The 14242-nt window shown below is 50.5% G+C and overlaps 1 protein-coding gene across 2 annotated transcripts in view; it reads left to right on the forward strand.

Annotated features, from left to right (window-relative positions):
- Window positions 1-14242, forward strand: part of RNF150 (ring finger protein 150) — a 170035-nt gene that overhangs the window by 144001 nt on the left and 11792 nt on the right. For both annotated transcript variants that reach the window (XM_060179047.1, XM_060179046.1), the window contains 2 exons: window positions 585-681; window positions 4082-4292. In XM_060179047.1, the coding sequence (XP_060035030.1) occupies window positions 585-681; window positions 4082-4292 (308 nt within the window). The remainder of the gene's footprint in view (window positions 1-584; window positions 682-4081; window positions 4293-14242) is intronic.

The raw sequence follows: 14242 nt of genomic DNA on the forward strand, positions 1-14242 counted from the left end.
AAAGGTGAGAGTGAGAGTGAGAGTGGGAGGAGAGGGCGTGGGACATGTGTGCAGGGACCTGGGAGCCCTGGGCAGCCCCTGAGATGTCTGAGTTGAAGTGGTTAAAGGGCCAAGTGTAAAGAAGTCCCTTCTGCTCCTACTGTGCCCCGAGAGCCAAGCCTGTGGAGGGTGCAGAGAAAGGGGACTGGCCTCTGGCTCCACTTCCCATCTGACAGCGTCCAGGTGTCTGTGATGTTCTCGGCTTCCGGGAGCCCTTCTGGCTCTTACTACATCCCAACAGCGAGGAAGCTGAGCCTTGATGGGGCGCCTGCCTCTGCCTGCCAGGGTGGTGGTTTGGGACTTGCTTACAGCCCCCCATGGACTGGGCAGAAGGCTTTTCTTGGTCCTCAGTTTCCTTCCTCCTGAGAGGGTGAGACAGCTCCCCGGGTTCCAGTCTCCCCAGGTTCAGGCGCCATGGAGAAGCTGCTAGGACCCTCCAGACCCTCATGAGTCATGCCCCAAGGCGTGTCGCCCGTGTTGCCCAGATGAGGGGCTCCCTGCACACAGGCTGCCCGCCCCTCTGAGCTGTGTGCTTCTCATTGCAGGCACCTTTTCCACAAGTCCTGTGTCGACCCCTGGCTCCTAGACCACCGCACCTGCCCCATGTGCAAGATGAACATTCTGAAGGCCCTCGGCATCCCGGTAAGCAAGCAGGCTGTTCCGCGGCACTGTCTGTCTGTCTGTCTGTCTGCCTCCTGGGCCTGGGGGGGGGGGGGGCCTGCCTCCGTCCCAAAGCTGGGGCGTCATCTTTGCCCCCCATCCCCAAGCTTGCTCTCTCTCTGTCTAGAGACACTTCTCTCATGTTTGTTCAGATGGGATTCAGCACCCTGTAGCCCATCCACCAAGGCCCTGCTGTGGGGCCCCAGGGGGCGTCTGGTAGAGGCCCCTCCTGGGACATGGTGCGCTCTGCACACACACTTCCTAAAGTCCATCATCCGGCTCAAGCCACTGCTGATCCCCCGTCTCTGGGGAGCTCCCCCAGGCACACCTGGTTGAATATACATGTTACACTGCACAAGGACCCAGGTTCAAGCTCCAGTCCTCACCTGCAGGGGAAAAGCTTCATGAGTGTTGCTGTGCCACAGGCCTGCCTCTCTCTCATAAAAAAAAATATATAAGAGTGTGACGGACGGAGGGAGGGAGGGGAAGAGAGAGACCACAGCACCAGAGTTTCAGGTGTTACCTTGGCACCTCCATGTGGCATCACATGGCAAGACACACACTTCCCAGTGAGTTCTCTCTCTGGCCCCCAAATTAATACGCTTTTAGAGAAATAAGATGGGAGTCAAGCGGTAGGTAGCACAGCGGGTTAAGCGCACATGGCACAAAGCGAGCTGCCTTGCTGTTACATGGGACTAGACAGTTTCTAAAATTTTTTTCTCAGGGCCAAGTGGTGGCTCACCTGGTTAAGCGCACACATTATAGTGTGCAAGGACCTGAGTTCAAGCCCCTGGTTCCCACCAGCAGGGGGAAACCTTCAGCAGGGCTGCAAGTGTCTCTGTTTCTCTCTCTCTCTATCTTCCCCTCCCATAGCAATTTCTCTCTGTCTCTATCAAGATTTTTTTTTAATAAAATAATTAAAATATCTTTCTCAGTTTCTCTCTTACTGATCTCCGGGAAGATACTGACTTTCCCAGGTCCCTCACTTATATCGCACCTAGAGGCTGGTGACACATCTGTGAGGACATGTTCCCCCCCACACCCAGAATGTAGTGCAGGTGATTCACTTTAAGTGCTTGTGCCTCTCTCATGTGAAGTCCTGGCAAGAGAGCCAAATTCATAGAGACAGCAGATCAGCCATTGCCAGAGATGAGGTGAATAAAGGTCATGGAAGGATTCGGATCCCAGGTGACGTCAGTGCAGTGTGTCTGCAGGTGACATGAACAACAGGGCAGCCATGTTTAACAAGACCGTGCTGTGTTCATTTTACGTTGCTAAGAGTTGATCTTGGGAGTTCTCAGGAGAAAACCAGCTGTGGCTCTGTGAGCTAAACTTCTTGTGTAATTATCTTGTAGTATCTAAACTCCTCTGCTGTATGCCTGGAACTGATCCAGTGTTTTATGTCAGTAAAGTGGGGAGAGAAAGCAATGAGCGACAGATCAGAGACAAGCACAGCTACAGATGAGCCAAACAGAGTGAGAGAGTGGTTGTCCAAGAGGCTACAGTGTCAGAGATGACAGCATGGGGACTGAGGGTGAGCGGTGGCTCCAGGAGACCAGTGTGAGATTGGGGAGTGGGGAGGCAGGTGTCCTTCTGACCAGAGGCTCAGTGTAAGGAGATAGACGTTCATGGGGTGGCCTCTCCACACCAACACTGGCTGGGGCAGACTGCCAGGAGCTTGTGATTCCTTCTTTGGGAGCAAAGAATTGCTTGTGCTTATTAGAGAGAGCATTCTAGAGAGAAGTGTAGATAAGAGTGGTGATGAGAGAGTGGTCATAGCCAGTACCTGTTTGCCGGGCTAGCCTGGGGGTGCCTCTTCCCGGGCGCGTACTCTCTGGGTTGGAGAGAACTTGACCGGAGCCAGCCTGGGCTGCTACTCACTCAGCGATGCGAGGGAGATGACTCAGGAACCAAGCTCGTGGCGAGGCAACGCAATGTCTTTATTGATCAGAGAGCCAAAGCTTTTAAAGGTCTGACCTGGAAGTGGCAAGTCGGAAACAGAAATGGCTAGGAAAGGGGCGGAGAAAAGCAAAATGGAGCTGGAAAGGTAGGAACTTCCTTAGCAACTATTGCGAAGGTTTTAACTGGTGGGATTAATTAATACCCTGGAAGCAGGGAAGGTCTTGAGGGTAGAAAGAAGATAGATCAAAGGAATGGAATGGGTGGGGATCTTTCAGGCAAAACAATGATTATGTAGATAGACCATAGTTATCAGGAATGCAGGGTGCTTTGTGAGCCCTGCTGAGCTCAACCTCACAATCCTCACATCCTCACAACGCAACCTCACATACGCACAATTTCCAGACACGTGTTCAGTGTCACAGTCGAGGAGACTGGCACAGTGGCCCTCCGCTGAATTGGACTTGGATAGCTTGAGCTGCAGGGGGTCAGCTCACTTCTAGTGCAGTGAGAAAGGAAGCGAGAAGAGACTTTGAGGGTTTTGTGGGGACGGAGATCCCCAGCTGATGGTCAGGGACCCAGTCTCCATTCCTAGTTCTGCCTATCCTGACCACAACCACCCCAGGTGTGAGTCATGGAGAGAGATGCTGTGATGTCACTCAAGGCAGGGTTGACTTGCAGAGCAGAGCCAAGTAACCTACCGGACATCTGTTCTGATTCGTCAAGACTGTGTCTCTCCCACACCAACTTCACAAATATCGTTCAGGAGTCTGGGCAGAGGCATGACCGTCATTTACAGACCTGCGTGCAGAAGAGAGACGGCCCAGCTAAGGCCAGAGAGTCAAATTTGTTAAGGGTGAGATTTTGCCCAGAGACAAAAGAGGCTGACAGATCTTGACCAGCATGGGTTGACTTGCAAGCAGGGAGGCTCCTTTTTTCTTTCTCTCTTCTAGGGTTTATGTATTTAATTTTTAAATTTTTTTTACTATCTTTATTTATTGGATAGAGACAGAAATTGAGAGGGAAGGAAGGGATAGAGAGAGTGAGAGACAGAGAGAGACACCTGCAGCACTGTTTCACCATTCATGAAGCTTCCCCATGCATGTGGGGACCAGGGGCTTGAACACAGATCCTTGTATGTGGCAACGTATGTGCTCAACCAGGTGCTCCCCCCACCCCACCTCCTGGGGACCCCCTTTCTGGGTGGTTCAGGTGGGAGTTGTCAGGGTCCTGCCATGAGCCAGTCACTGCATTACATGCTCTAACCCTCTTACAGTTTCAGTTGAGTGGAGTTGACTCATATATATGGAATGCTGGCTCGAACTGGGATCCTTGTGTGGTTTCATTGCGCTTAAACTATGTGCGCTTAACCAGGTGCGCCACCGCCTGACTCTCCCCTTGGAACCTTTTTCAGTAAAATGAATCTGGAAAAAAAGAGCTTGACTCTCTCTGGGTTCATGAAGGATGTATCCTGTCCCCACAGCCCAATGCCGACTGCACAGACGACCTGCCCACTGACACGGAGGGCTCCCTAGGTGGACCACCCACCAACCAGATCACAGGTGCCAGCGACACGACCGTGAACGAGAGCTCGATCACCTTGGACCCATCTGCCCGGCCGGTGGGAGCCTTACAGGTGTTCCCGGACCCGGACCCCACCCCACAGGAGGGAGACGGCATCTTTACCACCAGTAGTAAGTGTGGCCCTGCTGGTGGGTGGGGACTGCAGAGGAGGCAGTGGCCGGAGGGAGCACTGAGGGTGTCGGGCTGAGCAGCCGGGCCTGGCCCTGCGTCGTGCCGCACGCGCCCTGGTACTGAGACAGGGGAGAGGTGCAGCCCCACGTGCTGGGTGGCAGAGCCGGCTTGGCCTGTTGCTGTGGGGTGCCCGGTGCTCGGGGGGTAAAGGACCAGTGTGGATTCACGGCCTCCCAGTGGCATCTCCCACATCTTGGAGGGGCCCCGGGACAACTCACCCAGTAGTGTGTGCTACCTTATGTGTGAGGCCTTGGGTTCGAGCTTTCCACACCGGTGGAGCCCTGCAGATGGTGGATCTGTGCCGAGGTGATGAAAGGTGCAGGGACTGTGTGGTGGAGCCCCCGGTTGAGCATACACTAGAGCAAGCTCAAGGATCCGGGTTCAAGGCCCTACTCCCCACCTGGTTAAGCTTCATGAGCAGTGAAGCAGGTCTGCAGGTGTCTTTCACCTTATCTTCCCCTCCTCTTGCAAATAAAACAAAACAAAAAAGAAAAAGAAAAAGGCCACCAGGAGCAATAGATTTGTAGTGCCAGCACCAAGCTGCAGTGACAACTTTGATGGCAATTTACAAAAAAGAGAAGAGCCGGGTAGTGGCGCACCTGCTTGAGCACACATGTTACAACGTGCAAGGACTCAGGTTCAAGCCCCCAGTCCCCACCTGCAGGGGAAAACTTCATGAGTGGTGAAGCAGGGCTGCAGGTGTCTCTCTGTCTCTCTCCTCTATCATCCCCTTCCTCTCAATTTCTGGCTGCCTCTATCTAATAAATAAATAAAATAGTGAATGTTTTTAAAAAGCAGAGAGAGAAATAGATACACTAAAAAAATTCTTAAAAAAAAGAAGAAGGCTAGGAGTCGGGTGGTAGCACAGAGGGTTAAGCACACGTGGCCCAAAGTGCAAGGACCAGCATCAGGACCGCAGCTCGAACCCCCAGCTCGCCATCTACAGGAGGGTTGCTTCACAGGCAGTGAAGTAGGTCTGCAGGTGTCTATCTTTCTCTCCCCCCTCTGTCTTCCCCTCCTCTCTTGATTTCTCTCTGTCGTAGCCAACGACGACAGCAGCAGCAACAACAACAATAATAACAACAGTGATGATAAACAACAAGGGTGACAAAAGGGAAAAGAATCTTTAAGGCATTCTCCCCTGTATGACTGTCAGCAGGCACTGCTCTGCTTGAGGGTAGTCATCAAATATCAGGGCAGCTAGATTAGCACCAAAATGGAAGCCCTGTGCTTATCACTGGGCTCTTAGAAAAACCACTATGCAAATTCCCTCCAGTGTAAGGTCCAAAGGCAAGATGGGTGAGCTGTAATTTTTGGATAAAATATGCATATTCTCCTTGGTGGGACTGCATGGGTGCTGTGCTCCAATAATTCAGGTCCGTGTCTAGGGGGGGTCCTCACTGTGTGGAGACTGAAAATAAGGAGAATGACAGGAACACAGTGCAGAAATCACGTGGCCTCTCACCAGCAGAAAGCGTCGCTCTGAACACTCCTGTGTCTTTGCCAATAGTAGAGACAATTATCAGACAATCCCAAGAAGAGTGGACAGCAGCTGCTGTAGCCAGAGTCCTCTCACGGTGCCTCAGTAAATAGGTATCCATGAAGGCTAAGCTATTTGGGATAGATAAGAATTTTATCTTTGAAGCCTTGAATTTTAGAGGCATGAGAACCTTGACATTTAATCAGGGTGCTTTTAAAAGTCCTTCAAGTGTAGCCAGTGGTGGCTTCTATCAGCATGTGCAAGGATCTTGGGGAAGCTTCACAAATGACAGAGCAGTACTGCACCTCTCTCCCTCTCTCTCCTTCTCCTTCCCCCTCTCTTATCTCTTCCATCAAAAAGAAAAAAAATGGGAGTCTAGCGGCAGCGCAGCCAGTTAAGAGCACGTGGCGTAAATCGCAAGAATCGCGGTTCGAGCCCCCAGCTCCCCACCTGCAGGGGAGTCGCTTCACAGGTGGTTGAAACAGGTCTGCAAGTGTCTGTCTTTCTCTCCCCTCTCTGTCTCCCCTGCTCTCTCCATTTCTCTGTGTCCTATCCAACAACAATAACAGCAATGACAACAATAATAATGACAACAAGGGCAACAAAATGGAAAAAATGGCCTCCAAGAGCAGTGGATTTGGAGTGCAGGCACCGAGCCCCAGCAATAACCCTGGAGGCATAAAAAATAAATACACAGCTGCCAAAAACAGTGGAGCAGTTCAGACACCCGAGTCCCTGCAGTAACCCTGCTGGGAAATCCATAAACAACAGACCTTAAATAGATTTCACTTCCTTTACTTCAAGTGTTTCTCCTGGTGCTGCTATCCAGTGTGACTGCAATAACTACAATACAAGCCGCATCTGTCATTTTAAATGTCTACAGCCCTAGTAAAAAAAAAGAATTAGTGGGGGCTGGGCAATGGCACACCTGTTTGAGTGCACATGGTACACTGTGCAAGGACCCAGGTTCGAGCCCCCAGTCCCCACCTACAGGGGGAAAGCTTTGAGAATGATGAAGCAGAGTTGCAAGTGTCTCTCTTTCTCTGTCTCTATCAGCCCCTTCCCTCTCAATTTCTGGCTGTCACCATCTAATAAATAAAAATAATTTTTAAAATGTGTTTAAAAAAAAGAATTAGTAATAAATGAGTCAAGTTAGTTTTAGCAGTGTATCTAAAATAATGCCTAGGTTATTTCTTTACACTGATAACACATCCCAGATTTTTGTGTTGTTTGCCACCACTTCCAGCAGTCTTTTTTTTTTTATTTCTCATCTTTATTTGTTCAGAGGGACAGCGAGAGATTAAGAGAGAAGGGGGAGATAAGAGGAATAGAGAAAGAGAGACAGCTGCAGCCCTGCTTCACCACTCATTTAGCCCCCTCCCCGCCCCATAGGTGGAGACTGGGGACTTGAACCTGCGTCCTTGCACATGGTAATGTGTGTGCTCTACCTGGTGTGCCACCAGCCAGCTCCATGGCAGTTTTTGAACTACTGGTGTAATGCCAGTGTTGAGGAGGCACAGAGGGCCATTGTACTGGAGACCTGGGACTAAGGAAGCTGGTAATTTAGGGACAGAGAGGCCTTCGAGACCACTTAGTGTTTGTCATGAGAAAACAGCCCAGAGAAATGAGTGGACGAGTGAGAACAAGCACTGGGTTCTCATCCCAGAATGCAAGGCTGCCACGTACTCAGCCTTCACTGCCATCCGGTACAGCTCTGAGTCAATTTTGTTAGCATTTCCAAACAACTGGAAGATGAGCTTTTCTAGCCCCTGAGAAGACTTAAGTCAAAAATGGGTCATTAACCTTGCAATCCAAAGATTATCTTTAAAGAGCAAATGTGCTGTCTGTTCGACTCCATTTTGAAAAGTAAACCCCAGATGGCAAATGAAAAATCATAGTTTCTGGGTGATAATGAATCTAAAAATGAGGGTTCTGGTCTACCTCCATATAATTCAAAACCTTAAATCATGTTTGCTTCAAAAAAATAACCTCGGGTGCTTAGATCATAGCAGGCCCTCATGGGTGCTTTCTGAAAGACATTTGGTGAGACTGTTTGATCTAAGCAGAGAGATTCTGCTCACCAGAGAAGCAAAACATGCGCTAATTTCAAAAAAGGCTTTGATAAGATGAAGAAACAGCAGGGATAGACAGCATCGGTAGCAGGAGGGTGGCAGCCTGTAGCCATAGAAGCATCTGCATGAATCTCGGGCTAGAAACTCAACTTTATACCAGGTTTCTCCTGGACCTTTTGTTTCTGTCTCATCCCATTCATTGAGATTTAACAGTTTCTCCCCAGCATAACAATCTGATTAGATGTAATGGTTTGTACCACTAACCAAATGACTAAGTTCCTTGGGGGGAAACGTGAATTGTCTAGTGCCCTGTATAAGTAAGCTCATACGAATGGGTGACTTAATGAGTGGAGAGAGTCAAATCCCCGTCAGCGATGTGTTAACTGACCTTCTGATGTTGTGTAAAGACAGTGTGTGTAAAGAGGAGCCTGGGTGGAAGAGAATATTCCTGCTAAGAGCCTAGAGAAAGTGGAACATGATATTTCTCCACATTGCCCTTCCCCTATCTCTATCTTCTAGAAATCCACCTAGAAATGACTAGAACATAAGGGAATGACAGTCACCAAAACCACAATGCTTCAGCTACTTAACATTCTTTTTTTAATAGTGGTTTAATAACGATTAACAAGATAGTAAGATAACAGGGCTACAATTCCACACAGTTCCCACCACCAAAATTCTGTGTCTCATTTCCTCCACTGGGAACTTCTATATTCTTTATCCCTCTGGGAGTAGGGACCAAAATTCTTTATGGGGTGCAGAAGGTGGGAGGTCTGGCTTCTGCAATTGCTTCTCTGCTGGACATGGGCATTGGCAGGTGGATCCATACCCCCAGCCTGTTTCTATTTTTCTATAGTGGGACAGGGCTCTGGAGAGGTGAGGTTCTGGGACACATTGGTGAGGTTGTCTGCCCAGGGAAGTCAGGATGGAATCATAGTAGTATTTGCAACTTGGTATCTGAAAGGCAGTAAGATATAAAGCAGGACAATTTAAGAAACAGAAACCCAAAGGTAGAAATAGAGCAAATGAAACTAGGGGGTCTTCATGTGGGAAGAAGCTAGGAAGTCTGTTTAAGGTATAGTCCAAACGGGGCCATGACTTTAGTAATTTTTGCCTGAACCTTATAGCTAACATGCAGATGGACTAAAAGTATTGTCTGGGAAGATGGTGTCAGAGTTGAGGATAGGGCTAGAAAGCTGGGTGAGGACAGAGAGTAGCTCCCAAACATGAGGAAAGTCTATAAATACCATTAGCTGTTAACCCCATCAGTCTGACCCAGGGCCCATACCTATTCATATGTAGCACTGACACTTTTATTTTCTTTGTTGGGGGATTAATGGTTTACAGTTGACAGTAAAATACAATGGTTTGTACATGCATAACATCTCCCAGTTTTCCATATAACCATACGACCTCTACTAGGTCCTCCTCTGCCATCATGTTCCAGGACCTGAGTCCTCCCCCCTCCCTCAGAGTCTTTTACTTTGGTGCAATACACCAACTCCAGTCCACGTTCTTAGGGTTTTCCCTTCTGATCTTGCTTTTCAACTTACGTCTATGAGTGAGATCATCCCATCTTTATCCTTCTGTTTCTTTTTTCTGTTTTTTTTTTTTTGTGTGTGTGTGTGTGTGTGTGTTTCTTTATTGGGGAATTAATGTATTATATTCCACAGTAAATACAATAGTTTGTACATGCGTAACATTTCCCACTTTTCCATATCACAATACAACCCCCACTAGGTCCTCTGTCATCCTTTTTGGACCTGTATTCTCTCCACCCCCACCCCATAGTCTTTTACTTTGGTGCAATATGCCAATTCCAGGTCAGGTTCTACTTGTGTTTTCTCTTCTGATCTTGTTTTTCAACTTCTGCCTGAGAGTGAGATCATCCCATATTCATCCTTCTGTTTCTGAGTGATTTCACTTCACATGAATTTTTCAAGGTCCATCCCAAATCAGCTGAAACCGGTGAAGTGACCATTTTTAATAGCTGAGTAGTATTCCATTGTATATATATATATACCACAACTTGCTCAGCCACTCATCTGTTGTTAGACACCTGGGTTGCTTCCAGGTTTTGGCTATTACAAAGTGTGCTGCTAAGAACATATGTGTTCACAGATCTTTTTGGATGAGTGTGTTGAGTTCCTTAGGATATATCCCCAAGAGAGGAATTGCAGGGTCATAGGGTAGGTCCATGTCTAGCCTTCTGAGAGTTCTCCAGACTGTTCTCCACAGAGGTTGGACCAATTGACATTCCCACCAGCAGTGCAGGAGGGTTCCTTTGACCCCACAACCTCTCCAGCATTTGCTGCTGTTACCTTTTCTGATGTATGACATTCTCACAGGAGTGAAGTGGTATTTCATTGTTGTCTTTATTTGCATTTCTCTGACAATCAAAGAATCGAGCATTTTTTCATGTGCTTCTCAATTTGAGATCTGGGAGTGTGATGCCTCCAGTTCTGTTCTTTCTTCTCAAGATTGTTTTGACAACTCTAGGTCTTTTCTGGTTCCAGATAAACATTTGTAGCATTTGTTCTATTCTCCTAAAAAATGTGCTTGGGATCTTGATGGGCATCTTTTCTGACTTTATCTCACTTCATATGACTTCTTCAAACTCCATCCAAGATGGGGTAAAGAAGGTGGATTCACCATTGCTAATAGCTGAGTAGGTATTCCGTTGTGTATATAGGCCACTTATGCACAGGCACTTATACAGGCCACTCATAGCAAGCCCACGTGGTCAGTATTATTTCTATCCTCACTTTTTTCTGATGTAGAATGGGCACCCTAGAGACATGCCAGCCACTAACCCCGGGTCTCGTGGCAGGTGGAGCCACCAGCTTGGCTCAGAGTAACCCAGCAACGCTGCACATGCTTACTTCTTTTCTGCATTTCCCCCAGTTCTGAGAGAGCCTGTGTTCCCTTCCCACCTCTCTCATTCTTTCCTGTCAGGGTGTGCAGAAAGTTCAGGGGGTTCAGATGTCACAGATGTTTGCCACCTGGGTTGCCCGACGCAGGCTGGGGCAGCTGGAAGCATCACAGCAGAACAGCTCAGCCAGGCTGCAGACACACACTGAGGAGGGGCACGGACAGGGAGACTCTCGCCACCTCCTCAGAACAGCTCAGCCAGGCTGCAGACACACACTGAGGAGGGGCACGGACAGGGAGACTCTCGCCACCTCCTCAAGCACACAGGGCCACTCCTACCTCCTCACCAGAGCCCGGAACCTTCCGCTGTTTGCCAGGAGGTAGATGGTTCTCTACCAAGTCTCTCCACAGGTCCTGTGAGGCCTCTGACCAGGCCCCAGTCTCCTCCTCCTCAATCTGGCGGGAGCCAGCAGGTGGCCTGAGAGAGGGCTGTGGGGCGGGCGGCATGGAGAGCTCGAACCTGGGGAGAACGCCCACAGGTGGCACGTGAGACTGGGGCTCAAGGTGCCGGCCTGGCACTGCTGTATCCCTGTGCTGAGCAGTGCTCTGGCCCCTCCCTCCCTCTCTTGAATTACATGAAAGGAAATAATCTAAAAACAGACTGAGAGCCATCAGGTCCACCCCAGCACCTGCTGAGACACTGAGCCCTGGCCCTCCAGACACACAGTCCACAAACCCGGCAGAAGGAGGCAGGTGGCAGTTCTGTGGAGGCTAAAACCGGGTCAGGTGGGGTGGACCCTGGCGTGTGGAACTTTCTGTGTCGCCTGGGACCCTTGGGGGATGTATGGTGTTCTGGTGCGTGGGGTGAACGGGATTGGTGGTGCATTCCAAAAAATGCCATCTGCATGGCAAGTGCTGGTGAGGACCCAGCCTGCTGCCACCCTTCTGAAAACAGTCTGGAGAATCCTTAAATAAGAATGAAAGTCCCTTGTGGCCCTGCAGTGCCACCCCGAGGCATCACCGCAGAAGACATGCAAACCCTAATGTGGGAGGATGTACACCGTCTTCACAGCTGCACTACTCATAACAGCCAGCAAGGGGAGCAGCCTAAATGCCCATCAACACAAGGCTAGCTAAGGAAGGTGTGGGAAGGGGCCGGGCAGTGGCACACCTAGTCAAGCTCACATAGTAACGAAGTGCAAGGATCCAGGTTCAAGCCAGGTAAAGAAGGCGAATTCACTATTGTAAACAATGAGTAGTGTTCCATTGTGTATCTAGACCGCAACTTGCTCAGCCACTCATCTGTTGTTGGACACCTGGGTTGCTTCCAGGTTTTGGCTATTACGAATTGTGCTGCTGTGAACACAGGTGTGCACAGATCTTTCTGGATGGGTGTGTTTGGTTCCTTAGGATCTATCCCTAGGAGAAGAATCGCAGGGTCAGAGGGCAGGTCCATTCCAGCCTTTTGAGAGTTCTCAGGGGTTGGATCAGTTGACATGTCCACCAGCAGTGCCGGAAGGGAACCCCTCTTTCTGCCTCCATTGTCCACCTAATCTTCCTGCACTGCAGAGTACCACATCCCACAGGCCGTGGGGGGGGGGGCGTCACAGGCACCTCTAGAAAGGACACAGTGGAAGCCGGGGTGCTCAGAGGAGCCCCAGCTGGGTGGCTCTGCATCCAAAGCAGAAATGGCAAAGTATTCCGTGGGTCTGGGTAGTGCTCCCGACAGAGCCAGCCCTGAGAGGCAGCCCCCCTCCCATGATGCCCATAGAGCCGTTAGCCCCAGGCAGATGGCTGCTGTGCAGACAGGGACTCAGATCTGAGTGTCTTCCCCCTCAGAACACACTCCATCATCTGCTCCTCCGAGACTCTGTGAAGGGGCCCCGTTATTCTGTACACAGCGGTACGCTTGCAGATGGACACTATGCCCCACAGTCATCTCTGCAGCCAGGAAGGAGCCAGAGCCCCCAGCCATGCTCCCGTCCCCCTTGTTTCGGCCCATCCCCCACCACCACCACCAGCATGGTCAGTGGCAGTGTCCACAGAGGGACAGCTGGTCTGCAGTGCAGACACCCACCCAGCCCCTCTTGGCAAGGCTGCCATCTGTGTCTGTCTCGGGCAGCCCTGGGGGGGGGGGTCTCAGCAGGGCCTGGGAGAGGAGAGAACTCCTCTACTGGGGGTCTCCGGGGTGTTGCTACCTGGAGCCCTCAGCCTGGGCCTCATACTCTGAGCGTATGGAAGAAGTTTCCAGAAGCAAAGTAGTTCAACAAGCCTGCTCTGTTTCTGGCCAGTGGGCTCAGGTGTTCTAAGTCTCTCAGGGGCTGCTCCCGCCCCAGCTGGGTCCTCCTCGCAAAGGCTGACTCTCCCCTTTTGCTAAGCTGTCACAGAAGGGGGCTTCCCCCCTCCCCCACGCCACACTGTTCCCGCGGGGGGGGGGGGGGGTTGGTCTCGAGAGAGACACACTGAAGCCACAGGAAAGGCACTTGGCCACCTCTCAGCGTCTGAGCAAGGCCAGGGGCTCCCCTCACCTTTCAGTCCTGAGGCAGCACCTGGGGGCAAGAAGCAACAGCTGACGGTGCCTTCAGGTGAGGTAAGAATCAGCCTCAGACCCAGAGTGTCAGAATTCTGCAAGTCAGGAGATGTCGGGGATGAAAAACTCGATGGTTCGGAAAAAGGCAGCGCAACTCCTGGAATACAACCTGCTGGGGCTACTGGGGACAAGATGGTGCTGAGGGGACAAGATGGTGCTGAGGGGACAAGATGGTGCTGAGCGGAAGCAGGGCGTTTGCACTCGGCCCTGATGCGACCTCCACTTGGCTTTGTGACCCCAGACGGGTCACTGGGTGTCTCTCTGCTTTCATGCCTTCCATTGTTAAATAAGGTGTCCTGAGACTCAACTTCTCTCTGTCCTGTCCAATAAAATGGGGGGGAAAAAAGGCTGCCAGGAGCAATGGATTTATAGTGCTGACACTGAGCCCCAGCGATGAGAGAGAGAATTGTTTATTGTTCAGCAAGGCATCCAAGCAAGTACTTCCTGTCCCCAAGTGTAACGTAATCTGAACCCGGTGCCTGAGTTCATGATCCCTTAGCCTGGCGTGCAAATCCTTCTGGGGGCTAGTTCAGCCTGTCTTTCCAGCCCTGCTGCCTGTGTTCAGTGAGCACAGTTGGAGAACTGGAAATTGCTCTTGGCTCTTCAAAATAGAATATAAAAGATAAAGCTCGTACAAAATCACCACAGAGGGAGTCGGAAGATAGCGCAATGGGTTAAGCATACATGGCGCAAAGCGCAAGGACCGGCGGAAGGATCCCGGATCGAGCCCCAGGCTCCCCAGCTGCAGGGGAGTGGCCTCACAGGTGGTGAAGCAGGTCTGCAGGTGTCTGTCTTTCTCTCCCCCTCTCTGTCTGCCCCTCCTGTCTCCACTTCTCTCTGTCCTATCCAATGACAGCAGCAACAACAATAACAATA

The sequence above is a fragment of the Erinaceus europaeus genome, chromosome 19, assembly GCF_950295315.1.
Source record: "Erinaceus europaeus chromosome 19, mEriEur2.1, whole genome shotgun sequence".
In the NCBI taxonomy this organism is placed as follows: Eukaryota; Metazoa; Chordata; class Mammalia; order Eulipotyphla; family Erinaceidae; genus Erinaceus; species Erinaceus europaeus.